The 27,992-nt window shown below is 49.6% G+C and overlaps 2 protein-coding genes across 2 annotated transcripts in view; both read left to right on the top strand.

The window, feature by feature from the left end:
- Positions 1-582: 582 nt before the first annotated feature.
- ZCCHC10 (zinc finger CCHC-type containing 10) lies at positions 583-9,791 on the top strand. The gene is made up of 4 exons (XM_063169099.1): positions 583-669; positions 2,568-2,729; positions 5,206-5,247; positions 8,057-9,791. The coding sequence occupies exons 1-4, from the start codon at positions 629-631 to the stop codon at positions 8,322-8,324; spliced, it is 513 nt and encodes a 170-aa protein (XP_063025169.1). The 5' UTR covers positions 583-628; the 3' UTR covers positions 8,325-9,791.
- Positions 9,792-11,300: 1,509 nt separating this feature from the next.
- Positions 11,301-27,992, top strand: part of AFF4 (ALF transcription elongation factor 4) — a 46,049-nt gene continuing 29,357 nt past the window's right edge. The window contains exons 1-2 of the mRNA XM_063169095.1: positions 11,301-11,405; positions 27,711-27,837. Coding sequence (XP_063025165.1) covers positions 27,715-27,837 — 123 coding nt within the window. The 5' untranslated portion in view covers positions 11,301-11,405; positions 27,711-27,714. The remainder of the gene's footprint in view (positions 11,406-27,710; positions 27,838-27,992) is intronic.

Below are 27,992 nucleotides of genomic sequence, written 5' to 3'. Positions count from 1 at the left end.
CTGGGGCTGCTGGAAATAGCCCTCAACGTCACCCGACCCGGGCTCACCGGGCTATTCTGGGATATTCAAATAGGAGAGGGCTTTGTGATGCCCTGCACGAGGGATGTGCAGGCAGCCTGCCCCAGGCTCTGACACGGATAAATCACAGCAAGGATAACCCAGCTCTCCAAAACCCCACCTCCTGTGCTACCAGCGTTACCCAGGAGTCGTTCCACCAGCTCCCTTAGATCGGGAATTTGCAGGGAAATAAATATTATTTATATTTAATATTCATAGAAACATTTGTATTTGATATATTTAATATATTTATAAATATTTATATTTAACAGGGACAGGGACACGAAAAGGGCCCGGGCCCGGGCGCTGCAATGACACGGCGGGAGCGGCAGGGGCGGTAGAGAGTGCAGGCCGGCGGGCGCTGCCGCTCTGGCCGCCGGAGGACTCATTCTCTATGGTCCAGGAGGTCTCGCTCTCTATGACCCTGGAGGTCTCATTCGCTCTGACCCCGGAGGACTGACTCTATGGCGGCCGCGCCCTGCCCACAGGGCCGCATGTCCCGGCATGCCCCGCGGCCGCCACTCGTCCCGCCGTTCCCCGCGGCAGGCTCACTTCCGGCGCGGCCGTTAAGATGGCGACGCCCATGCACCGGCTGATTGCCCGCAGACAGGCGTGAGTGGGAGCGGGGGGGCCGCGCGGGGCGGGCTCGGGCTCGGGCTCGGGCTCGGGCTCGGGCTCGGGCTGAGGAGCGGCGGGCACTGCTGGGGCCGCGGTGCCCGGCGTTTTCCCGGCGCTCTGCGGCCTCCGCGCCGCCGCGCTGTGTGTCGGGAGGGGGCGCAGCTCGGCTGAGGGGAAACCGCCCCAAAACACGGCTGGGACGAAACGGTGGCGGCCTCGGGTGTCCGTGCACCGCCGGGGCTTGGACTCGAGGGTCGCGGTGGGTCCTTTCTGCTAGGGGTGTCCCGCGAGAGCGGCGGTGCAGAGGCTGAGAGAGTTGCTGGCCTTGGGCGCTGCCGTGGGGAGAGTTGGGAACGGGAGCGGGGCTCGGGAGGAGCTCCCGGGGCTCGGGAGGAGCTCCCGGGGTCATTCCCTTGCTCCTCGTCGCAGACCCAGCAGTTCAAACACGAAACAGGAACCTTCAGGTTCATGTTGTTGTGATAAGTTTGCGGGGCTGTCAGAAAGGCAGAGAAAAGCCAAGCGAGCGATTCTTGCTCAGACGGGGATGTTGCAATCCAGGAATTCCCTCAGCACCGAGGGGATCCGATTGCAGAGCCCTGGAACGAGGAAACCACACTTTTGCTTTTTTGTGCAGCAGATATGTGTCCCACTCCCGTGGGGTGCTGGCGTTGGTTTTTCAGCTTTTTGTTTGACAAACACGGGTTTGGGTTTGAGTGAGGAGGAGGAGGGGGAGCCTCTGATTGTAGCTGCTGAGGCCAGGAGCCGTTTCTGCTCATTCCCAGATATTCTGGCTCCTGCCCGAGGCCAGGTTCATTGTGCTCTGCAGGTGGGAGTTTAGTCAGATTTTCGTGCTGCTTTAGCTGAGTATTTCAAAGGGATGAATGTTCAGCACAAGGTTCCCTGCAGGAGCTGGCTCAGAGAGTGGTGCCTGAAGCTGAGGGAGAAGCAATTCCCAGCCTGGAAGAGGGGAAATGCTCCCTGCTGGTCTCTCACTTCATCCTCACACATGGGGCTGGGAGCTTCCTAGATCAGCCAGGCTGCATTTCAGAGTTTAGACGGGCTGGTCTTGAAAAGTTCATGTTTTGGTGCTTGGAACAAAAACTGAAGGTGGCAGGAGGGGGCAGCAGGAGTAGGGAGCTGAAGTGGCACAGCCCTGAGCTCAGGACTAATTTTGAGCCAAGGCTGTGACCTTGGGCTACTCCTGGGCTGGGTGAGTTCCCTTCTTTGTAAAGGAGGAGAGCAGCTGGGACAGGAGGCAAAACAGCTTTGTAGAGCTTTAGAAAAGCAGCTTAAGAGCTCCAGCGTGAAAACAGGAGGTTTTTCCCTTCCCTGATCACTAAAAATGCCCATGGGATTTTGGCAGAGTGAGACCTGGAATGGAGTGTGCAGTGTCCCTGCTGCTGCGGGTGTTTGGGGACAGGCAGCCAGAGAGGTCTGCACAGAATGAGCAGGAATCTGATTGTCCCAAAGATAAACCTTGTGCCAGGCTTTAGCAGCTCCTGGTGGAGCTTATGTTGATTTCCTGGGCTCTGGGTGAGAGTTGGGCGCTTTGGGACTTGGGTGTTATATTTCAGAAACTGGAAGTGAAGCTGCTGCTCTTTGCTCTAAACCAGAATTTCAGTGGATTCCCTGCAGCTGTTGGATAGCAACAAAGTGAGCAGTGTGATTGTTCCCATGTGCAAGTGTTTTAATTAATGAAGATCTGTCGGCCTGAATTCTGTGTCTGCTTGGTGTTACTGCCCATGTCCTGATTCAAAGGAAAACCTGAAGCACCTGTGAACATCTGCTTTAACCATAGCTTGATTAAAGGTGCATGATGAAAAACTAAATGTCTTTTCACTGTGTAGAGCAGACCTGGAATGAGTTACTTAAGCAATTCTGCATTTTTCTAGGGAGGCCAACAAGCAGCATGTGAGGTGTCAGAAGTGTTTAGAGTTTGGCCACTGGACATATGAATGTAAAGGGAAGAGAAAATACCTGCACAGGCCTTCCAGGACAGCTCAGCTAGCCAAAATCCTTAAGGAGAAAGAAAAGCAGCTCCTGCTGCAGCAGAGGTAAGACTGGCAGGATGAAATGTCTGCTTTGTGATTGAAATAAAAGATGTTGTCCCAGACCATTTTCTGTGATCTTTTCCTCCAGACTGTGGAATGTGTACTTGATTTAATGTTGGAGCTGATTTGTGTGTTAGGTGAATTATGTACACTCAGGTCCCAGAGAATTGAAATCAACATTTTAATTTCATCAACACCTGCTCATCTGAAATACATTTAAAACTGTTTGGACCTGTCTGAAACAAAAGCCATGCACTGAGCCAAAGTTAAATCACTTGGAGTAGTTGAGCAGTTTCCTGAATTCCTTGTTTGTTTGATTTCATGTTTCTGTGCTGTCCAGGCAGTGAAAGCTGTGGGTTTATTTCTGGCACAGCAGCAATTCTCGCCTGTGTCCAGATGTGCTGCTCAGAGCTGCAGTTAAACCTGGCCCTGCTGCAGGGCTCAGAGAGGTGAGGGAGAGTTGGGTTATCAGCTTTAACCAAGCCTGAAGTGAAAACAGCTCACTGAATTGCACAATTATTTCCTCTGGTGATGGCCCAAAAGGGGAAGGAGCAGAGGAACCTAAACAGAGCTCTGCCTGTGGCACCTGATTTCCTTTCCCCTTTGCCCTGGGAGTACATTTCAGTGTTTTCCCCCAGGTTAATAATTGTTTTGACAAGCTGAAGTGATGCAGCACCTCAGTTGTCCATGCAATTCCTGTGTCAGGGTCCTTTCTGCCACTGCAGTTTGGCTTTGGGAGCTGCAGAGGGACAGGCAGGGTCACTCCCAGTGCCACTCCTTGCCCCTGGAATTGCTGAGGCTGTGGCCAGGCGTCCTCAGCACTGTCCCTGCTGGGATGGGAGCTGGGGAGAGCATTCCCAGCTCTGTCCCTGCTGCTGGCACAGGGAGGGGTGCCAGCTCAGGCAGGCAGGGCTCCCTGGGCCCCTCAGCTGCCCCAGCCCAGCAGCAGCTCTGAGGCACAGGGCTGCAACCCTGCCTGCACTGGGGACTCCTTAGCTTGGGAGGAGAGTGGTGTAAAGTGATTGGTTTTGAAATGAATTCTCATCCAGTGAGTAATTGTGGAGTAATTGGAGTCACCAGTGTTGGAGATAGATCACCAGTGCTTGGGCTCTTATACTTGGCTCCATCTGGAGGCAGAGTCTCTTCAGAGACTCAAGATTTTTAGGCTAAGTTTGAGTTTAAAGCTCAGATTACTTCCTTGTTGCTTTTCTGCCCCTTTTCTGGTGGACTCTGGAGAATGGTGAATTGAGGGTGCAATTCCTTGTCCTGTCCTTGGGCTTGTGAGGTTCTCCTTGCTTTTGGAGAAGTTGGGTCTCCCACAGGTCTGCTTTGGCCAGCCTGTGTCACCACCTTTAAAGAGCCACGCAGGAATCATTAACCAGAAGGCAAACCCAGCCTAGAACGGTCAATATTTACCCCTGACAGCCTCATCCAGGCTTTCCCAGCATGAACTCCTTTGCCAGTTGTCCCAGGCTCCCTGTGCTTGCTGTGTTGGCCCCTCTGGAGGTGTCAGTGACCCCCAGTGCCTGCCAGCCCAGAGCAGGGCAGGGAGCTGGGGAATGCTCATTCCTGGGGCTGGTGGAGCTCTGAGCCAGCCCTGAGCTGGGTTTGGGGCTCACTTTATGGAGGGAGTGTCAGAGCAGGTCTGGCCCGAGCACAGTAAGAGCTCTTGGAGTAACTCTTGAGTAACCCTCACCTCACACACGAGAGGGAGGCACTCCCTGAGCTAGGTCCTGTCTCCTCAAAGGTGCTGTGGGGTTCAGTTCTGTTCTCACAGGGACTCCTCCTACCTGGGCCCCCCTGGTTACCTGCAGGGGGTCTGAGACCCTAGGAATCTAAATATGGATGGGAAAGGTTGGAATCTGAATATCAGAGAGTCTTCCCCTTGCCCAGGAGAGCGTGAGGACTCTGGAGAACTCTTGTGTGCTGATAATGTTTTTTCATACCTTGTGTGTGAGAATAAAAAATTGGAGAAATCTCATTTTTCTGGTGGCACACAAAGAACTTTCTTCTGCAGTGCCACTAAACTGTGTGAGGGGATGAACACTTGGGAGTCTGACAGACACACAGCTGGAAAGTAGCAATATAAATGGATTTTTCTGTTTCTTTTTGCACTTGAAAGAAATGTGAAAGCTACAGGCTAAGTCAAGCTTTTACCCTCGATTTCAATCAATTCACTTATTGCTACACGTAGTTACACACAACTTGTTTGTATCCTTTCCTTCTGTGCCTTTACATCCCAACTGCTGCTGTCCCTGCAAAATCATGCAAAGGGGAGAGCAGAGCATAAATAGCACAGAAAATCAAGGGGGAATTGCTGGGGTTTCCTCCCCTGGCTCATAGATGAGTTTTGCTCTGCTTTGCACAGGACTGAGCTGCCCAGTGCCCTTTGAATATTAAACTCAGCCTCAGTGTGCTGCTATTTATTTAATTTTCCTGTTCCATTAATCAAAGCCATTATCTTTCCCCCCTTAATTAGCTCTGGAGAAAGTGCTGCAGAAAAGAAGACCAAGAAAAAAAGGTATGTGGGGACTAGGGGGGACTGGTGCCTGCCCTGGCTGTTCCAGCAGGACCTTGGGAGGAGGGTGGCAAAAGAACCTTTGTAAATAAGTTTTGGTTGTTCTGCTTAGAGACTGTTACAGCTTTTGTCTGACAGGCATCTGGAGAATTTCTACTCCTCCCTATCCAAAATCTCTCAAAAATTTATTCTCTGTTTTTCTCCCTGCTGGTTTTCCTCCTCCTGTGTGATCTTGCTGTAGGAATAAAAGTCTTCCCATTTCTTGCTCAGAGTCCATCAGGAGTCTGTGAAACAAGACTGGCTCAGGGGTTCTGGTCTCTCATTGCTTCTGTACTTTTCATTCCCTTCTCCTGCCAGTTCTCTCTCCCTCAAGCTTTGTCTAGAGGATGAAATAAAACATCTTAAAAAGCCCAACCCCAAAACCAAACAGAACCCCCTTGATCCCAAGCTAAAGCAAAATCCAGGAAATGACCCTGGCCCTCCCCATGTCCTGCTTGGAGCCAGGAGCTCTTTTGCCATTGTTTGTACTTTACCTTGCATTAATGTTTACTTGGGAATTTGCTTTCCTAGCAAATGGAGAGAGGAGCAGGCAGAGCTGTGGCTGTAACTGCTGGAATGGTGCTGGGAGTTTCACACCAGGGAATGTCTGTCAGTAACAGCCCAGCATCTCTTCCCCTTCAGTGGCACTCCTGTGTCCCAGTCTGATCTAACCCAGTTTCAGGAGGTGTTTGAAGGCCAGGCCTTTGCTGTGTGTGGCAGGCAGTAAATAAGGCAGAGCAGATCTTTAAAGTGTTCTTTATTCCAGCCTGTCCTGTGCAATGTGGTTTATTGCAATGGGCTGTCTCAGGGTGTTCTAGCAAGGGCTGCTTTCCCAGAAGTGCCAGTTTATTGCTGGAGTTACTCAGGACTGGTGAGATCATGAATTTCCTGGTTTTGAGCTGGGCAGCTCAGGCCTCTTCCTGCCTCAGTCCCTCAGACTCTGCAGCCTTTGCTGGTATAATTATTTACAGAATATTTGAGCTCCAAACCAGTGCAAAAATGGACAGAGCAAAAAGGTTCATGGGGAAGGGGTGATTTGGGCACTTCTTCCTCTAAATTTTAAAACTCTAGTAGGTTTGAATTATTCTCTTGCTTCTATGCAAGCCCAGAATAATCCATCAATAGAAATTCCTTTCCAGTCAGTTTGCTATTTAGATTTTTATTATAATATGGGAAGAGTTAAATGTGGAGAATCCAGCATATTTATAAGTTCCAGATTTAAAATAAATCTGTAAAAGTTTGGGTTCTGGCAGGAGGAGCACAAACCTTTTCCACAGAGTGTGTTTGTTTTGATATAAACACTAATAAGGGAGCTCAGGCCTAACCAGAAAAACAGGCTGAGGCAGAGCAGCTGCTGCAGAGCCCTGTGACCTCAGGTGACAGAGCCACCTTCCAGGTGCTCCTTGGCCTCAGTGTCCCACCTAGAATGCCTGAATTCCCTGCCCATTCCCTGCTCTCCTCAGGCCCAGCTGTGGCTGTGCCCACAATCGTGCCTTTTGGGCACTGGAAACCCCTGGGGTGCCAGAGCAGAGCAGGGCCAGCCTGGGGGACAGCCTGGGCTCCAACAGCACTTGGCCCTCACAGGGACACAGAACCAGAGGTGAACTCTTGGAAACTGGTCCTGAGGAGGATGAGTGGTACCTACTTTAAAAGCTCTGTGCTTTCCCAGAGGTGCTGTGCTGTTTTTTCCCCAGAAAAGTCAGTGTTTAAGCAGCCCTCATGGATTTATCAGCAATGAACAGTTGTTGTGTCTGCACACAGAGACAGCAGAGTACAGATGTGTTACAGAAACTTCAGTGCTTTGTGGCTTAATCCACACCCACGTTTGTCAGCTGACGGGGCTGATATGATGAAAAACCCTCACACTCTTCAGTAACCTTAACACAGGCACTTCCTGAGCTGTTACATTGAACCAAACCCTCTGATAAAAAATACTGCATTCATTTTCTAATGGGAACAAGATTCTGCATTATCATAATTTACATTTTTGGATGTTCTTTGATTGAGTTTGGCGGGAAGGGAGGTGAATCAGTGTCTTGTACTTCAGGGAAAGATCTCTGGGTGAATTGAGTTGTAGTTTCTTGGAATTCCTATCACCTCCCTAAATCAGAGACATTGGTCTTGAAAACAATGGCCCCAGGAAGTGCTGAACATGAAAAAAAAAAAATGCAAAGCATACAGAAATCTTTACTGTGTTCATCATTGTGTCTTAACCTTGGATTGTTTCCACCCTTCTCCTCCACCTGGAAAACACAAGCATCCTGTTGTGGCAGGTACTTTGGGTTCCTCTGCCAGGAGTAATCTAAGAAGTTTTTGCTGGGAGCAGCTTTGCAGCTTTGACCTTGGTGAAATCTCTGCTGAAACCTCCCCTGGCTCTTGCAGTGGCAGAATTTCCCTGTTGCAGTGGTGAGGCAGGGACTGAGCCTGGCTCATTTTCCCCAGGGCTTGGCCAGTTCAGGGCAGCAAAGCCCCTGCTCAGGGCTAGGAATGAGATCCTGGCCAGCTTTCCCTGCCTGCCCCTCTCTGCTGGGTTATTTCATGTCCTGGGGCCACCCTGCCATTGCTCAAATGGCCCAAATCCATGTCCAGGAGTGGAGAAGGGAGGGGAGGGCACAGGGATTCATCTGAGGTGCTGAGGCCTGGAAACTTCGATGGTGAGGTGTGGAAATTTTCAAGTAATTGATCTTTGGATTATTGCAACAGAGCAGAGGGCACGCTCTGTGTGTGATGGGCTCTCTGGCAGGGCTGTGCTCAGCTCTCTGTTCTCCCTCAGGTCCAAGAGTGTGACCAGTTCCAGCAGCAGCAGCAGTGACAGCTCAGCCAGCGACTCCTCCTCCGACAGCGAGGACTCCTCTTCCTCCTCCTCCTCCTCCTCAGACAGTGACAGTGAGGACAGCAACTCCTCCTCCTCCTCCTCCCCCTCCTCCAGCAGCTCTTCCTCCTCCTCTGACTTCGAGTCAGATTCCAGCTCCTCCAGCAGCAGCAGCAGCACAGACAGCAGCTCCGAGGATGAGCCCCCAAAGAAGAAGAAGAAGAAATAGCTGGGGAGGAGCAGGACTGGTGTGGAGTGAGTGACACTGCCCTGCCAGGGGCTGGACACACTGCTGCCAAACACTCAATGGTCAACATTTCTACTGCTCCCATTTCTAAGTGTTCTGCCTAGTTGTTCATAAGACATGGAAGGTATTAAATGGCACGTTAGACTTACTGAGAGAGTATTTTTGTGGTTTATCCTTTTATGGAAGATTTTACTTTTTTAGCTCCCAAAAAAAAAGAAAAAAAAATTATCATCAGATTTGTTTATGAGAGCTAAAGTCCAGTAGCAGCTGAACCTGGATGTTTACATGCTGGAAAGCAAAAGCTTCTTTTTTTGTTGCAGATTATGCTGTGCATCATGTGCTGTTCCTCTGTTAATGACAGCTTCACTTCCATTGAGAAAAATCCTCTAAACTGTTAAAAGCAGAAGTTTTTCAGTGCTGCTGTGGAGCTGTGGCATTGTTGGACCTGAATGCACACCGTGTCCCACACAGCCTCCCATCTCACTGGTGACAGGCTCTGTGCTGCTGAGCTTGTGTTCCAGTGGCTTTTCCTGATGCTTCCAGGTCCAGTCTTAACTGCAGCACCCAGCTGAGCTGTGTTGATTTGTCCCTGCTCGGTGTTGTGCTTGTCCTGCCCACAGGCTCTGCCCTGTGTCCCTGGCTGCTGTGTTGGAGGTGTTTGTGAGACACAGGGTTGGTGTTGGAGAGCAGCAGCTCAGTGAATCAGGGCTGCTGCTGCTTTAGGAGTTTCATCTTTGTGCCTTTTTTTGTAAATTCAGCGTACCCCAGAGACAAGGGCTGGGGTGGGTGTCCTGCAGAACTCCATCCGAGCATTCCCACCTGTAATAGGGGCAGCAAAACCAGAGAAATCGTGACAAACAGAGCTGGGCACTGCTCTCACTGGATGCTCAGTGAAGAAGGGACTCCCTGAAGTAAAGGCCTCAAAGGGAAGTGCTCCCCTCTGGATGTGTCTCCCAGCAGTGTGTGAAATGCTGATTGCCAGGCTGGGCTGGCACTCTGCAGGAACCCAGCCATGCTTTAAACGTGGCACCGGCCCTGGAGGAGCACGTGAGTGCAAACCCCACAAACCCTGCAAAAGCAGATCCAAACATGCTGCAGAGCAGGGATTGCTGGATGCAGAGTGGGAATTGTTTGGTTTGCTGGTGGATTGGAGCAGTTGCTGGTAGTATTTTACTTGGTGATGCAGTCTCCTGAATTTCTTATTGTTGGAGTGCCCTTTTGGGGAGGGGGCATCGCTTGTGGAAGAATTCTCAAGTATCTTGGTTTAGGTTAAATACAGTAACTAAACTATTTTTTATATTTTTATGGAAAGAGTAGTGTGTAGAATTTGGAATAAACTGTACTTATTTAAATGTTTGAAAATCCCCATGTTGTGTGTCTGTCTGTGACACTCCTGTGTTTTACAGAACATGCTGCAGGCTGTAAATAAAATACCAGAAAGGTGTTCAATCTTGTGCAGTGACTGTGCCATTTAATGGGAAAGTCAATCAATTATTAAACACTAGTTGCTAAGTTCAGGCTTACTGCAAATATCTAAAATATTTGTGGTGTTGGTGTGCAGGTTTCAGCTGGAGTTGCCCTGGCATTCCCTCACAGAGGGGCAGGATTGCTCCCCAGGACGTTCTCCAGCCAGAAGTCCTGTATCAAGATTTAAAAAAAAAAAAAAAAAAAAATTTAGTTTCAAATACGATGTTTATATTGGGTTTTTTCTTCCTACCTTTTCTGGTTACTTTGTCTCTAGGTGTTGTTATTTTACAGAGTAACTCCCAGCCTGGGCAGAGCTTTGCTCTGTCAGTGCCTCACTTCAGCTCTGCCGGTGGATGAGGAGTTTTAAAAAAGCCCTGTGAGCCACGAGTGCTTCCAGGCACTGCCCTGTTCAATCCCTCCCACTCCGAGCAAAGCTGTCTCTGCTCACTGTGGGGCAGCAGCTGATGGAAAACAGCCTCGGGAAGAGCCCTCACCTCTCAAGGAGAAACAGGAGAGCAGGAGCAGGGGGAGACAGCCCCATTTCTGAGTGCAGGGATTATTAACCCAGCCTGAAACAGCTTTGGGTGCCAGTGCACTGCACTGTCCCTGGGGGGTAGTGCACTGGTTTGTTTTCTTAGGGAGGAGTCCTTAATAGATGGGAGCTTCTTCAGCAAAGGGATTTATCTTGAGAAATTCTGTTTGTGTGAGCTGCACCTTTACTGGCCCTGGGACCATGGCTCCTGCCCGAGCTGTGCCTTTACCAGCTCCTGCCACAGCCTCCTTTGTTCAGCAGCCGTGTGTGCTGCACCCTTGGCACCACAGCAGCAGAGCATCCCAGAGTCCCAGCATGGTTTGGGTTGGAAGGACCTCAAAGTGCCACCATCAGTGCCACCCCATGTGTCAGTGCCATGGCACGGACACCTCCACTGTCCCAGGGGCTCCCAGCCCGTGTCCAGCCTGGCCTTGGGCACTGCCAGGGATGCAGGGGCAGCCCCAGCTGCTGTGGGCACCTGTGCCAGGGCCTGCCCGCCCTGCCCGCCGGCAGTTCCTGCCCAGCATCCCCCTGACCCCGGGCCGCTCCCGGGGCTGGTCCCGCTTCCCGCTCGCCGCCGCCAGGGGGCGCCACGGCCGCGGGGGCGCTCCCCGCGCGCTGCCCCACGTGACTCTCCCGCCGCCGCGCGCGAGAGGCGGGGCCGGGCGCTCGCCACGCCCCCTACGCGCGCTCTCCGCCGGGGTCACGTGGTTTCTCTTTGCGTCACGTGATCGGGGCGGCGGCGGCGCGCGGGGGCCGCCGGGAAGCGCCAGGCGGGACCGGGCCGGGATCGGGATCGGCACCGGGACCGGGCCCAGCGCAGCCCCGGCCGAGCCGCGGCCCTGCCCGCGCCCTGCGAGCCGCCAGCCCGGCGCCGGCCCGCCATGGACCGCCGGGACCCCTACGGAGCGGCCGCCCGCTTGTGAGCCGCCCCCCCGCCCCCGGGCCGGGCCCGCCCTGCGCCCCCCGGCGCTCCCTGACTCGCCGGCGGCTCCTCGGGCCTCATCGTTCGCCGGTGGCGGCAGCCAGGAGATGGTCCGGGCCTAGCGGAGCGGCCAGCGCAGGTGAGCGCGGCCGGGCCGGGCCTCCCGCCGGCAGCGGGGCAGCGCCGGGGCCGCGCCGCCCCCGGGCCGGGCACTGCGGGACGCCCTGGCCGCCCCCGCCGCGGAACCGCCGGGCCCGGGGCGGGATCGGCCGCTGCGGGCGCATCTCCCGCCGGGGAGCGCGGGTTTGGCCGGGCGCGCCCCGCGGTGACACCGGGCGGAGGGCGGGGGTCCCTCCCGGGGACCGGCCGGGGCATTCCCGGCACCGGACCCGGGCTGGGCTCGGTGCCGGCGGCGCCGCTGCGCTGCCCGCCCCGGTGATGGATTTAATCCCGTTCCGGTAATTGACGTCAGGGCTTTGTTCCTTCCCCTTTGCTCTCCGCACGGGCTCGGGGCCGGAGCGCTCCGGGACGGGGCTCGGGGCCCGGGCGGGGCCCGCCGATGGAACCGGCCCCGGGCAGGGCAGGCAGGGCCGGGCTCGGACACGGCCGGAGCCGGGGGCTGTTATGTAAAGCCCCCTCCCGGTGGGGGTACACCGGACTCGGTAAAGGAGCCCCCGCTCAGCAGTCCTGCACTCTGCGCTGAGTTTTTCCCCTTTTCCAATGAACAGAACAAAGCGAGCCGCTGTTGAGGCTGTGGCCCGGTACCGGTGCGTTCAGCGCTGTCTGTGCCTCTGTTCCGGACAAGTGTTCCATTGCAGTTTGGGGCAGAGCTCCGTGCTTGTGCCCAAACCCTGCTCACAGCCCGGGCAGGTGCTGCACGATGGAAAAGGAGCCTGAAAGGGACAGATGTGGGGCCTGCTGTGCCCCCAGCTCATCTCTCACCCCATCTCAGCCTTGTTTGATCATTTTTATATTCAGCAGTACTGGTGGTTTTAAAGATCCCCGTGTTGGCAGCCAGGCCCCTGTGGGACTGATCAGGCCCTTCCTCGGTGTCCCTGAGCTGGTTCTGCTCAGCCCCGTGTGTTTGTTTGTCACCCGGGCTCCCTTCCAGCTGCTGATCTCTCAGGTGCGTTTCTAGTTCCTGGCATTCCTTTAAAACTACTGAATTCTGCTCTCACGTCCCTGGCAGATGGGGATTTGCAGCCTGGGGGGTTATTGCAAAACAGGGGCTGGTGAAGTGCTTTGCAGGAGTGGTTGTGCACCTGATTGGTCCTTTCATGGCTCCTCTAATGAGGAAAACGTGATTAAACTGCCAGCCTCGAGGTGAGGGACAGTCCAGTGTCACACTGGAGTTACTCAGTGCTTGGACTGGGGCAGGTCTTGTTGGTCAGGAGCAAAAGGGAAAATTTATCTCTTGGCAGTATTAATATCTTGTCTTTATTAATGTGTCAATGTTGATTTTTGGCATTTGCTGCCTCCTGCACAGGGTGTTTGCAGCTCTGTGTGAGAGCAGACTCTCCTGTGCTCAGGAGTGAGACAACCCTGGAGTATCCTGAGCTGGGAGGGACCCACGGGATCATCCAGCCCAGCCCCTGGCCCTGCACAGCCCCAAAATCCCACCCTGGGCATCCCTGGAGCAGTGTCCCATCCCTGGGGAGCCTGGGCAGTGCCAGCACCCTCTGGGGGAGAACTTTTCCCTAAAATCCAGCCTGACCCTGCCCTGGCACAGCCCCAGCCCTTCCCTGGCTGCTGTCCCTGTCCCAGGAGCAGAGACTGGAGCTGTCACCCCCAGTGAGCTCTGACCTCAGGCTCCTCTTCTCCAGCAGAACAATCCCAGTGCCCTCAGCAGCTCCTTCGTGGTCCTTCCACACCCTTCCCCATCCCTGTGTCCCTCCTTTGGATGGTATCTTTTTTAAATCTTTTTCATATTGTGGCACCCAAAAGTGCCCCAGGACTCCAGTACAGTGTAACAGCGATGAAGGAAATGAGTGGATTTCAACTCTGATCTCAAAAGCTGCCTCAGGTCCCTGACATTTCCTCTAAACATCTCTGCAGTTCTTGTTTCATGGCTTTTCTCCTTGTCTCAGACATTGAGTGAGTGAGACTGAGCCCCTGCTTTGGGTTTTGTGTGAGAAACCACACAGCAACCCAGAAAAATAACTTATATTTATGTGTTCAGCATTCTTGCCAGTTCTAGTGACCTGGACATGATAAACCACGATAAAACCCAGTGAAATGTGGCTTGGATTTCCAGGATGGGTTTTTAGGAAGCTGGAATGTGCAGATGCTTTTGCACGGTTACCACCCAGTTCTTGACGAGAAGATGCCACATTTCTGTCTGCACAAACCATGGAGTTGGCTCCTTGGGGGCTTGGTGAATGAAGAGCTGCAGCAGAAACGTGTCCTGAGGTGGCAGCTGGCCCGTGGCAGGGTGGCATTTGCCACCAGTTGCTCGTGTGGCTGCTGGCGGGCGTTGCTGCCCCCGTGGTTTCCAGCGTGGGCGCTCCTGTCGGGTGTGACTAAGGGCACTCACAGTGACCTTACTGACTGAGACAGCAGCCCTTGGCACCTCCTGCCTGGCAGCAGGGCCTCTGCCACCAGGTGATGGTGGAGCTGCTGTCATCGTGTCCCTCGGTGCATTTCCAGTGCTTGGGACAGGGGCCAGAGCTGCTCGTGACTGCTCTGGTGCCTCCCTCCCTCCCTCCCTGCTCATCCTCTCAGTTTAGGGGTTGTGTCATCACCACTGCTCTTACCCTCTGCTCCAGATCATCGGACATGTGCAGTGTTGAGGGCAGAAAAGCTGAGGGTTGTCTTGAGAGCTGAGCCAGGAGGGCAGCACCTCTGCCCTGGGCAGATCTGGGCACGGAGAGAGCTTGAGCAGCTTCCAAGAGGCCACAGGGATGTGTGTGCTGAGCTGGGAGCAGTGCGAGCTCAGTGCCGTGTTTGGAGTCCCCCTCTGTGAGGATGTAGGAATAGTCTGGAGTTTTTGGTGACTGAGGTTTCTTTTCTGTGGCAATAATTGTTCTTGGCCACATAATTTCAGTTTGTTACTCACCTGTGGTTTGTTCTGCAGGCCTGTTTCCTTTCTCTCGCTACAATGTCACAGTTATCTTCAGCAGAGGCTCACAAATAACAACATTTGAGACTAGATACCTAAACTTCAGTTTAGATTAGATGCGCAGAAGGAATCCTTCCCTGTGGGGGTGTGAGGCCCTGGCACAGGGTGCCCAGAGCAGCTGTGGTGGCCCTGGATCCCTGGCAGTGCCCAAGGCCAGGCTGGGAGCTGGGAGCGCCTGGGACAGTGGGAGGTGTCCCTGCCATGGCAGGGGTGGCACTGGATGGGCTTTGAGGTCCCTTCCCAGCAAGACCCCCTGTTCTCCTTCACCTTCAGTGTCTACCTCAGAGTATGGGCCAAAACCAAACTGAGGTTGGTGTCACCTTCTGTGAACTGGGGGAACAGAACACCCCGAGCTGTGGGGAGATGGAGGGGCTGTAGGGTGAAGAGGGAGTGTTTGGAAACGAGTCAAGAAACTTTAACAGATTACATTTAGCCAGAGCAGGGTTAGAGGTATGTAAAATATCCTGCTAACTGTGTTAAACTAAGAAAATAAGCAATCAAGTTCATAGAATTGCAAAAGTCAGGATGAAAGAACTTGTGTGGCAGTTACTCCTCTGTGGCAGGATGAGAGTAGTGACTCCTTGTCTGCAGTCACTAATGACTAAGGAGATGCTGTGCAGCTTGTGAAATGACAGGGCTCTGCTGTCACTGCTTGGGAAATCCAGCACTGCCCCTGCTCCTTCCTGTCACCGAGGAGCTCTGAGCACAGCCCGCCCGAGCGCTGCAGCTGTGCTGCTCTCCCTGTGCCCCTGTCCTGCAGGAATCCACTCCCTTCTCCTTGGGCTGCTTGCCCTGGGTGCCAGCTGAGAGAGCCCCTGCCAGGAGCAGAGCTGGTGCTCAGAGCTCAGGGTGGCACAGCTCTGGGGCTGGCCCAGCCACAGTTCCCTGTTCCCTGCAGCTGGGGCTGTTGGCCTCGTGCACTCGTGTGTCCTTTGGGGTCTGCCACCTCCCCAGGCTCTCAAACTTTGCTGCTTCCCGAGTTTCTTTCTTCAGCTCTGTGTTTCAAACCCTTCTTTTCCCTCACTCTGTCTTTTCTCCCCGGTGCTGGGAGTTTTCCTTGGGTTTCTTGTCTCTTGTTTTACTGGGTTCGTTAATTCCTGCTGATTAATGTAAAACCTGGGTTAGGAGCTGCCAGTAGCACCAGGTACCAGCAGGAAGAAAAATCTCCTTGTACTCCAAACTGTACAAACCTGGAATAAGGAAGTTCTTGCCCTGAAGTCTTGAACTAATTTCCTTCTGTTAACAGCTCATTAAGAGAAATCTTCCTGCTCATCTTTTTATGGAAAACAACACCTCATGAGGCAGCTCAGAGCCCCCTTTTACTGCCTTTTCTTTTTTTTACAGTTCATCTTAGTTTTTATTCATGTCACATTTATTGATAAATTACCTGAACGTGCTGCTTTCATGTTTTATAATTAAGCAAATAGAGTGTACTTTTACTAATGTGCAATCCTGTAGTGATCATGGTCTCCAGGAGAGGCAGTTTTATGATTCCACATCTCTCCCTGTGGATAGGTGTGCTCCCCTGCAGCCCCAGAGCAATTTCTCACAGTTCCCAGTTCTAAACTGGGAGCATGGAGAGGTAGGAGACCAGAGGCAGGACAATGCTGTGCTTCTCTTCAGCGTGGTTTTTCTGAAGGATTGATGTTCCCACATTATTTGCAGTTTCCAGAGCAGCTTGAAGCTGTTTGTCCTTTGGGCTGGACACTCCCCTCAGCCTTTCAGCTCAGTGGGTTCCTCGTGGAGGGGCAGAAATGAGCCCTGGGATGGTTGTGCTCCTCCTGCAGCTCCCTGAGGATTGGCAATGTCACAAAAGGTCCCAAACCAAAGCGCATCCCAAACCTTTGGGCTTTTCCAACTCTGTAAGCTTTGGTGGTAAAATGGGAGGGCAGCCAGGTTTGGGTGTCACTTTGTCATCTCCTGGAAGTGGGGGCAGGCCTTGGTGCCTCACTGTCATACATCACTTCAATGACAGACATTTTCCAGTTTAAGAAGAAAAATAAAGGATGTTTAATTTGCAGAGCCAGACACTGGGAAAACAGTGTTTGTGATCAGTGACAAGTTCAACTCCTGAGACAGAGGAAACTCTTTCCACTTGTCCTTAGCTGGGATTCTAAGATTTCACAGAGGTAAATTGTTCCAGAGTAGATATTTCCCTCAACAGCTGCTTCCTGTGGAAATGTCATGCCATTGAACAGTCATTCAGTTTTTCACTTCATTTTCCTTTGAAATTTCTAGTGTTCACTTTCCTTGGTGTGATCCTGTTGAAGGTGTCTGATTTTAAATGAGTATTGGATATTTATATTGGTTTTCTGCTATATTTTTATATAAATTAGGCTTCCAAAACTGTGTACTCTCATGTATTCCCCCATTCCTGCTGGCATGACTATAAAAGCTCAAACCTGATCATAACTGTCCAGCTTTGTGCATTCACATGGAGATTTTTTGTTTCTGCATTTAATTTAATTTCCAAAAGACGTTAAAGAGATTTCAGTGATGGAAGTGCTTAAATGGTTTTAATCAGGCTTTGATGTGCACAAATCATTAAAGCGAGGAGGATGAAGAGATCAGAGTCCCCAGTTCCCTTTGTGTGCCTGGGCTGCAGAGGAACTCGGGGAGGAGGAAGTGTTCAGGAAATCCCAAAGGCTCAGGACAGGGGAAAACATCCTCGAGCTGTGCCAGGGGAGCTTCAGGCTGGAAATTGGGAAAATTCCTCCATGGGAAGGGGGCTGGAGCCCATCCCGGCCTGGCTTTAAATGTGCAGGTGGCACCTGGGGGACTTGGGGCAGTGGGAATGTTGGACTCGAGGAACTTGGAGGGCTTTTCCAGCCTAAACAATTCTATAATTCTGTTTTTCCCACAGGGAAGGGGAACAGCAAACCAAAAAAAGCTACATCAAAATGGGAATTTGGTTTGTGTGATGTCGTGCGTTTCGTGGGCAGAGGAATAACCAGAGTTTCTGTGGAAAAAAAAATAATTTGAGAGATCTGCCAATGTAACTTTTCCAATTGCATTACAATTAACATAAGCATTTCCTTATTTAAAGATATTTTTAAAATTCTTTGATCAAAATCCAGATTTGAAAACATTTGCATGGAAATTTCAGAGAATTGAATATGGGAAACAGGTTGAAGAACTTAAGGGAACATGTTGTAACTTCAGCAAGTTGTCCTGTGCTTTGACATAAATAAAATAAACCTAATGGAAATTGCTGAGTAAAAAATGCTGGATTTTACAAAAATCTCTTAATATTATTGTATTTTTGTAACTTCAAGAGGCCTTGAAGCACAAAGATTGGCCAAGGGGAGGTTAAATGGATTCATGTACTGATATTTTTCCTTTCTCCTGTTTTGGTTTTTTTTTTATGTTCTGAGCTGTCCTCTATGGAACAGAGCTTCCTGAGAGTTTGTTTGTGTGCTTTGAGGAGGTTTTTATATTTTGGTGCTGTGTTTGTTTGACATTTCCCATTGAGCCTTGCAGTTCCCCTCTGACTCTCACTGCTGTGGAGCTGCTGGAATCCCCCTGGCTCTGGGTGAAAAGCACTGTGGCCACATGGAATATTGGTTTAAAGCGCCTGGTGAAGTTTGGGCTTTCTGGGAAATTAATTTGTTTTAAAATTAATTAATTTAGATGTAATTTAGCCTTCTGATGCTGATAGGATAAATTAGCATCATATTCTAGCATTGATTTGCCATGGTGGAAGCTGGTGTTTGGTGTAAAGCAGCCTTTAAAAGATAAAGGGTGAAAAGGTTTTTCCTGGAGCAATTGCTCGTGCTGAAAGAGCTCCACTAATTATATTTAATGAGCAAAAAATACAAGTAAGGACTTTGCACTGTGACACATTCTTAGCCAATAATTACCAGAAATATGTTTTAATAGGAGACTTTTAACAAGTAGTCTTCAGCTTAAATTTGTTAATCACTAATAACCTCCTAAAAAATACTTTCTTCAGGTTTTTTCTTCAGGTTTTTTTTCAGCTTTCTCTTTTTTTTTAGTGGAAAAAGTTGCATTATTTCCTGGCCAAGTGAAGCAAGGTCCATGCTGAACTGGCGTTCAGAAATGTTTTTGTTTGTTTTTTCTTATTTATTCAGAGGAATGTTTAAATCCGTCCAGTCATGATTTGCTGACAGACTTGAAGCTCAAGATGGTCAGAAATGGGTGTGGTTTAATCTTCATTGCTATTTTAGAGTAGGAGATTTGGATCTCATTAGCTGCTCTAATGGGCTGATTCCTTGCTATACAATTTATTTCAATGCATTATTCAATTTTTAAAAATTATTATGTGTGACTCTCACTATGAATAGTGAATCATACCTTTAAAAAATTTAATTTGAACTTGTGCTTAGAAGAATTCCATTAATTGAGCCCCTGGCTGGGGTTCCCATCAGTGCCTGGTGCCTGCTGAGCTGCAGCAGTTCCACCATGGAATTTCTGGGGCACTTGAGGCAGTTTTGGCTCTTCCAGGGACATTTCCAGGCTCCAGCTCTGACCCAGCTCAGTGTGAAGTGGCCTCTTGCATGAAGGGTTTTGAAACCCAACTGAATTTTGACTCAGCTTTTGCAATGTCCTTGTGTTTGTCTTTAACTTCATGCCACAAAAAGCTGAATTTCTCTTTCTGGTCGCAAAACTCACCGAGTCTCCCTGGCTGGAAGTGAAATGTCTTGGTAGAATTCTGTGTTTTGTAGTTTATTGTCTTTTGGTTTAGGGCCACATCCAGAAAAGCACAAAAAGTTGTAAAAAAAAAAACTTTGGGGGGAAAAAAACCAAACATTGTTATTTTGGGAAAATATGATGTCATTTATATTAAAAGAGTTTGTGCAGCTAAATAAACATTTATCAACTGTTTTCCTGAGGTAAAAGACACCTCACTAAATGCCCTGTTACTCAGTGGGGGCAGAAGTGTGAATGTTTTTCTGAATCTGCTCAGGGGGATTATAAAGTACAGGTGGCATTCAGTAGGCAGGATGAAAAGTGAAAACTTTCCAAGGTTTTGAGCAGTGTTTGTTTGGAAGCACAGCACATCAAAGCTGTGGCTTTCCTGCTGCATTTCAGCTTCCCTCTCTAGATAGTTCTGGGCCCTTCCTCTCGCTTCCAAATTTTTTTGCTTTGCCTGCAAATCTTAAATGCTCATCTTCCCTAGGTTTTTCCAGAGTTTAACTACTCTGTGCTCTCATCTTCAGCATGATGAAATTTAAAAAGGAAGTTTGAAGGTACCAGGAAGCATCCTAGGTGTCAAAGCTGTCATGTTCTGACAGCAGATTTTAGACAAGTAGGAAATGATGCCGAGTTTGGTGAACCTTTGAATATGAGTTAGGGCTGAAAACTGTGAGGGAAAACTTGTGTTCTCACTTCTCTGTACTCAGAATTGTGGGTTTAGTGAAGTCTGTAAAGCAATCCTAGCACTGCTGCAGCTGCCAGTGGGGAGCAGTGCCCTGTGAGAGTTCCAGGCACCACTTTTGAAGAGGTACAGATAATAATGAATTGGTGATAATGTGGTAAATCCATTGCTCTGCCCTGGATCCACCCCGGTGGTTTTGGGGCTTCCCCTGCAGTTGTGCTGGGAACAGCCTGGACACAGATTTCCCTTTGGGCCTCTCACTTGTTCTGTGGCTCACCCTGGGTGGTTTCCCAGGGTTCTGGGGACAGTTAAATCATTGAACAATGCAGTTTTTAATTCTGGCTGCCCTGCTCCCCAGCATCCTCCTGCTCTCCCTCCATCCCTCGCCAGCACATTGCAGAATTATCATCTCAAACCCTGAGTGGGGATGAGCACAGTGGGGGAACCTTGGTCACCATGGGAAGTCCAAGATAAATGCCTTGTGAGACACTGCAGACATGATCTTACACCAGGGCTGGAGGAAGTGACAGTTAAACCAGGGTGAAGGCTCTGATAAACTTCTCTCCTTTCCTTTTCTGTAGCTGAGAAGGATGTGAACCTTGAGTGTGATTTTCCCTTTTGCCTTTTCACTCCTGGTTTAGATGGCACCTCATTAAAGCCTTGTCTGCCGTTTCAAATCTTACACAGAGCAGATTTATCTGAGAATTTCTGTCAAGTGAATACTTTCTTAATCCTACTGCCACAGAGTTCATAGCACTCAAATGTAATGATGTCTTTTATGAAAGTAAATTATTGGGAGGAAGTCAGAATGATAATAGCCAGATTAATGTTAGATGTCTGAATAACTATTGCTTAATAAAATCTAAATGCCAATTGTCTTGGCTTCAAAGTTTAAGCAGATGAACATGTAGGCACAGGAATTGGGTTATTAAGTTTCTGCCCAATTAAAGGGCAGAAATTTGTTGGGAAACTGTATTAGAATATGCTTTGGTTAGCCTGTGTGGACATGAAAGGATTGCATGTAAAAAGGCTGAATTTTTGATGGTCCATCTTTACACTGGGGGAATTAAAAACTCTCTCAGCGATGGAGGGTGGAAAAGATGGGGAGGATGTCCTTGGCTGAGTGGGAGGTGGAACTGGGCTGAAGTTGGCTGGGAAGATTTAACTGAGAAAGGAAAGAGTGCTCCTGGTGGCTGGCTGAGCTGGAGGTCAGTGTGCAGTGCTGGTGAGGTGATCTCCTCAGCCCTGGCATCTCAGGGTAAGGAATTTCACTGCCTGGTTAAGAAAGCCCCCTGTTCCTCAGAGCAGATACTGCAGGATGGAGCAAATAGAAATGCAGAGCCTTGGGAAGGCAAGGTTGAAATTCATCTTCATTGAGCAGCAGCAGCTTCACCTCCCTCTCCTGGCTGGGGCTGCTCCTTGAGGCAGGAGTTCATTGAGGCTCCTGTGCCTTTTCTGGCCTGGAATCCTCACCTGGCCTGGCCTAGGTGCAGAAAATGACAATTTTAGTGGCTTTGTGGTGTCAGTCCCTTTGCTCTGAGTCAGGGTGGCACTGAGGGATCTGGGGTGTCTCCCAGGATGGAGCCTGGGGACAGAGGGACAGAGGGACAGTGGCTGGAGCAGTGACCCTCCCTCTGCTCCCTGCCATGCAAGAGGAGGAGGGAGCAGGGCTCTGCGCTCTCACTTGCTGGGCTCTCCTGTTCCTCTCCCCTTCCTGAAGGGACAGGACAGAAAGGAGGGACTGGTGTCCTTTGTGCAGCTCCCTGTGAAGGAAGAGTTGGGAATTAATTTCTGTGTTCATCAGGGAGGGGGGACCAGACGTGTTCCCTCCTGGGTAGTACTTCTGCACAAAAATGAGACATTTAAGATGTGTGGTTGTGCATTTTTAAGGTCCCTTGAGTGAATTACATCAAACCAGTCTTGCAAATTCTCAAATATAAACAATTTTAAGCTGTTTTAGTAGTATGATTTTAAAATGGGCTTAAAAATGGTTTTAAATGAGCTGCACTGCAAGTGCTGAATTTAGAAATGTCCTCCTTGACTTGGCTTCAAAATCCAGTTGCTGGGGGTTCGTTCACTTTCACCTTTGTTCTCTTACCTTACCTTGGCAGGAGGTGTGGAACTGGATGATTTTTAATGTCTCTTCCAACCCAAACTCCATTTCTCCCTTGCTTCTGTGTGCTGAATCTCATGTGTGATGAATGATGCACCCAGTTCTCATCTGGACTTGTTAAATGAAATCTTACACTTACAGAGCTTCTTTCTAAAGGATGCCCAAGTCCTTTTCCAGTGGTTAGTGTTGAGTTACAAATGATCACTGTAATTCTTTTATCCACCATCGCTGTGTGTTGGCTTCTCAGGTGGAAGATGCTGACTGATCCTCAGGTAACCTGATATTTGAGGGGTGAAGGGGACTCTGGCAGCTCAAACCCAAAAGCAGGATGTAATCACTTGCACCATCACTTGTGTGAGACGCTGGAATGAGGGCAGTGCTCCCACAGAAGTGCTCTGGAATTCTCTCAGCTAACGGTGGTGAAGGATTTGTGCTGCTTTGTCTGGGCAGCAGCACAAGCCCAGGCACATCCTGCTCGCTGGGGATTTCTGGGTGCTCCAGAGTGAGTGGGAAGGAGAAGTGCCTGCAGCAAACTGCTGGCTCTGCCCTCCCTGGGAGTTCTTGTCAAACGTTAACCAGACCTAGGCCAACTCACTTTTTGATTATTTTTATTTAAAGTTCTCCCACCCTCAGTACGTACAAAGGTGTTCCCAGACAGCTCTGGGGGCACTTTGTGTTCTCCCTGGTGAATGTGCAGTAGGAACTCCTGATGTGAGGGGTGGGATAGGAGCATTTGTGTTTGTATTGTAGGAATGAGAAACGTTTATGTTTGAGTTAGTGGTGAATCTGATTTATATTTGTGTCATATTACCAGTACAATTGTGTTTGAATTGTATTCCCAAGAGCTCAAATGAAACCTTGAAAAGAGGGAGATGGAGCTGTGGAAAAGTTCATTCTCATCAAAATATCTGAGCAGGGTGGTGGCTCAGGGTTTCCTGTGTTCACCTGTGCAGCCTCCCCCTGTGATTCCGTTGTTCCTGGGATGGAATTTTGGGGTCCTGGTGCTATCCCAGCCTTTCCTCTGGCAGAGCAGGTCCCAAGTGCTCCAGGAGCCATCCCAAACCAAATCCCCTCCCTTGACATGGAGCCTCTGTGTCAGAAGGTGAGGGACACAAACATGAAGCTTCATGCTTTTGAGAAGTTGGGGTTTTTCTCTGTCTGGACACATTCAAAAACTACTTGAATTCTGTGTAAACTCTTGTTTTTAATTATGTTCCTTATTTCAGTTATAAAACTCTGAAGGTAACTCTGCTGCTTCTGTATTTGCACCATCACAGTGATCCTCTAAACCTGTGCTGAGGAATCTTCCTGTTTGTGCTTTTTTGGGCAAAGCTGTATTGTTTTAGTAGGAAATGTTATATTTTTTTCTGTGTTTTTCTTCTTCACCATCATATAGAATGTGGAAGTTAAAATCTTATGTACACTTCCATAAGTAGCTCTTGGTGACACCAGGGCATGTTCCTCTTTGTGTGTTGGTGTTTTTGTGTTAATTGTGTTGTTGCAGGACAGTTATTTTCAATGTCTCCTTTTTAAACAGCTCCTCTGGGAGTGTGTTTTATTAAAAGCTGACAGAGTAGCATTTTAGGCTCATGCACATGATTTCAGGGCAGGATTTGTGGTGATGCCCTGCTTGATGCACAAGCTGGGAGAAGTGTCCTGTGCCAGCTCCTGAGATGCCCCTGCCCGTGGTAAAAAGAATATTTAAAACAATCAACAGGCATCTTTGGATGCAGCATTAAGGCAGCTTCAGGTATTCTTAAATGCCTTCTGAAAACATCATTCCTTGTTACAGGCAGGCTCTCCAGCTCTTTTTCCCCTTCCTTTTAAGAAAAAGGATGAAATCATGGGAGCTGGGTGTGCCCCCGCAGCTGGGTGTGCCCCACACGGAGCTGGGATCCTGCACGTTCCCTCTCAGCCTGTTTATCCTTGCTAGCCAAAATTGGGCTTTCATGGCAGCCAATTAACCAATTAACTGTTTGATTCCTCTTGCTCACAAAACCCATTGAGATTGAACAAGCCCTGGAGTTAGCTGAGGATGTCTAGAAGGAAGTGGAGGTCTTGCAGCAGGCTTTGAAGGTGCACCGCTGCCTGGTGGGGTGTTTGGGGTTGGATCCTGTGCATGGGCGGCCTGTGCAGGGTCCCTGGCCAGCCTGGCCTTTGGTGGTTTTGCCCCACAGAGTCTGGGAAGATGAGGAGATGCTGCTGATGGTGAGCTGGGTGAGGACTTGGGTGCCTGATGTGGTTCAGGGGGTGAGAAGGGTTTGGCCAAGGTCCTGTCTCTTTTAGCAGCTTTGCCAGGGGAACTCAGGCAGTGTGGGTGTGCTGCTTGGGGTTTGTCTTTAGTCTGGAGTCCCCAAAGGCCCCAGAGCTGGGATGTGCCCCCTGCCCAGAGCTGAGGGAGTGGGAGGACAAGGCAGCACCGACTCTGCCATTTCATCCCACAGGTTACACACCCAGGGTGATGATCTCTCAACCCAAAGACATGCCCTGGTTGGATTAGGGGTGAGCAGAAATACCAGGTGGGATTTAGGAAGAGGTTGCAAGGAGAAAGGGAAGCTGTGCCTGGTCTGGGGATGTGGTGGTGCTGGTGTTGATGTGCTCAGTGTGCCTGGAGCAGCCTGGAATGGTGCCTCAGGAATACACACAGGGGAGGCTGGGCCAGGAGTTTCTGTGAATTCCCTGCTGGATTTCCTGCTGGCTTGCAGCTCTTCCTGTTGAGCTGGAGCAGAGGCATGAGATCTGAAGGGTTGGTTGTGCAGGGAAGTCTCAGCCACAGGGACTGTTCAAAGTACAGTGGGACACTGCAGGAGGAATGACTCAAACCACGTGGAGTTCAGCTTCCTAAAAATGGAAATACTCTCCTGTGCTTTAGGCCTGTTCTCTGATTTTTAAAAGAATTTTTGAACTTCTCTTTTCCCAGATATGGCAACTAAGATGACTTTGGCCCCTGCTGCAGGGACATTGTTCTGTCTCTGCTCCTTCTTCACTCTTTAGCTCAGGCCACCTGGGAAAAGGGAAATTTTAGCAGGATCATCTTGGTAGCACCAGGTACAAGGCAGCAAGTTCTTCATCTTCCACTTCCAGGGCTGTGCAGGGAGGAGCAGAGGTGCTGTTGTTGTTCCCAGAGGATGGGGTGCGAATGGTGGGAGCAGTGCATTTTAGTGGATATTAAAGGTTTGTTACAACTTGAAATGGTCTGAGAACAGAACTCCTGCAGTTTCCTACCTGCTGCAGTTAATTGCCAGCGGTGCTGATGAGCAGCCAGGCCTTGGTCACCTGCCTCTCAATGTACCTCTCCTTGCTTTCCCTGAGCATGGGAACATTTCCCTGCTGGTGCTGTGGAGGATTGGGTTGGAGTGGGAAGTTGTCTGAAGTACAGAGCTAAGGAAGCCCCACGAACTTCCTCTATTTACACATTTCATGCTGGTGTGATTTTAATGGCCTTGTGCACATTACAGGCACTTAAAATAGCTCTGTGTGGAGATTGGGTGATTAGATACCAACAAGTCTAACTTGTATCACAGTCAAACTATTTGCTCTAATAAAAAATGTAAAAGAGTTAAAGAAAGCTAAACTAAATCCCCACACATTCAAGGTGACTCCCCATGAGGGTGTTTATCATTTACTGTGTTACAAAAGGCTGGGGAGGAGTGGTTAAAAGTGTCATTAACTGGTGTCTTTCTAATGACTAATTTTATATTGACCTGGGCAGGTACAGCCAGATCAGCTCTGGGTTTGCACCACTCAGATCTCCAGTGAATCTTTGTTGTAATGTTCCTTTTGTGTGACAGTGTTGCTACAAATGATGGTTTTTCTTCAGCTCTAAGAGTTACAGGAAATGTTGATGCAATTTTAAAAGGTGATGCTTATCTCTGTAAAAAAAATAGTGAACGTCTTTGTAAGTACTTAACCCTCTATTTGGAAAACAGATATGTACAATTCTTTGTTAAGATTATAATATTCTGGATATATAGCTGTGTGTAATTCCTGATCTTAGTGTATTGGTGAGAATGAACCACCCAGAACCAGAGCATTCCTATTCCCTGCCTCAAAATTTGCTTTTAGTAGTAAATGCCATGGACTCAGACTGTTCCAGTTGGCTTTAACTGATCAGTGTCTCTAATTAAATCTGATATTTATCTGTGTTGAAATCCTACATATGTGACAAATTGAATTGCAGTCTCAAGAATGTTCTTTTCAAGCCTCAGACTTCTAAAACAAGTTTGTCATGAATGCCAGAATGATCCCAGGAGTTTGCTGGCCACATTCCAGTGCCAGGTCCCTCTCTCAGCCCTGGTGGCCACCTGTGGTTACATGAGTTCAACAGGTTGCAGGAGAACTGGAGAAAAAAGTGATTTATCACATGAAATGTAAGTTGTGTTCATGGGTTTGGTATCAGCACAGCATTGGGTTATGCCAGTGCTTGTACCTTGTGTGCAAGGCAGGGAAATACAGCAAACCTGGTGCCTTAGAAAACATCAAAGATCTCATCTCACACCCTGGGTTTGGGCTGCTTTGGGCAGCCTCTGAGATTTCAGAGCAATAGGCAAGGTGAAGCCAAATGGGGAAGAAATGTAAGAGGCAGAAATGTTCCTGAGGTGAGAAGACTCATGTTTAGGAAACTGACTGATGGGTTGAAATTTTCTTGTTGAGAACGCAATAGCTGGGTTTGCACAGCTTTCAGAGTCATGCTCTAGCAAGTCATGTATTATTTTTAATAATCAGCTGTCTAAAGACATGAAATAATGATTTTCTAAGCAGCCAGCATTTTCGTTTTAGGCTGCAAATTATGTGGTGGAACATCAGTGTCTTTCCTGGATACACCAACTGTACTTTGTGTAGATCAGTAAAGAATATTCCTGAATCTCTTGGTGCAGAGTGTAGCACACATTGTGGGTGCCCCTGCCTCCCTGGCAGTGCCCAGGGCCAGGCTGGACAGCGCTGGGGGCAGCTGGGACAGTGGGAGGTGTCCCTGCCATGGCAGGGGTGGCACTGGGTGGGCTTTGAGGCCCCTCCCAACCCAAACCATCCTGGGATTTGATGTTAAAGGAGCAAGTGGCACCTTATTTATCATCTCATTTTGTTTACTCCTTTTGTCAAGCTCAGAGGGGATCTTTTGTATGTGTCTTGCAAGAATTTGATGTATTTCTGTTAACAGAAGCAGCAAGACCAAGCTGCAAAGGAAAGTTTGTTAAGAAGGGGGATTGGCAGGTTCTTAATCTGCATTTTTGCAGTAGGAGGATATGGTCCAAGGCAAAAGGTGCATTATTGCCAGAACTTCTCTGAAATTACTGCTTTGAGTTGAAATGCCTTTTGGGGATCAGGGAGGGAGAGAGACCTGGAAACCACATCAAAGCTTGAGGTTAGAATATGTTGGAGAATGGTGCCAAAAAAGGTATGTCAGCACCAAAAATAACCCTAATCTACAGGAGAAGTCAAGCACTGCTTCGTGGGGGGGTGGCAGAACATCTGGGGGATGTGGGGGAGAAAAGGTATTTTAGAAATGAATGGGAGATGTTTGGCGTGGGCTGGAGCCGAGATGATTCCAGCGGGTGAAGTGGTTTGAAATAGCTGCTTGCCTGAGGACCTGGTGGGTTTTTTTGATTTAATTTTTTTTATTGCTGCATAAAGTTTCCCTGTGAGAAGCCAGCTGTGAGTTGGGGGGTTACAGCCCTTTGGAGGGGGCTGAAATTGGGCAGTTCTGAGGAATTGTGGCCCTCAGTGGGTTCTTAACAGAGATCATTCCATGGCCAGACAGCGCCAGAGGCTGCTTGGGGACACTCAGATCCCTCCTTTGGGCACTCTCATCCCTCCCCTGGGCCCTCACATCCCTCCTGCTTCCCTGTGTGATCAGCACTGCTCTTTTTGCTCGTAGCAACATGAACCGTGAAGACCGGAATGTGCTGCGTATGAAAGAACGGGAAAGGCGAAATCAAGAAATTCAGCAGGGTGACGAAGCCTTCCCACCCAACTCCCCTCTCTTTGCTGAACCCTACAAAGTGGTGAGTTCCTGCACCTCAGAAAAGTGCAGGGTTTATAACAGAAATCATCTGCAAATTCGTATCTCATTTTTATCTCTGTTCTTGAAAGCTCTTAGGGCAACCAAGTATTTAAGCAGGGCTTGAAAATAAAGCTGGGCAGTCACAGCTCTACTGAC

Source organism: Melospiza melodia, chromosome 14, assembly GCF_035770615.1.
Source record: "Melospiza melodia melodia isolate bMelMel2 chromosome 14, bMelMel2.pri, whole genome shotgun sequence".
Taxonomy (NCBI): Eukaryota; Metazoa; Chordata; class Aves; order Passeriformes; family Passerellidae; genus Melospiza; species Melospiza melodia.
The sequence above is the reverse complement of the archived record's forward strand: the minus strand, read 5'-3'. Positions and strand labels throughout refer to the sequence as shown.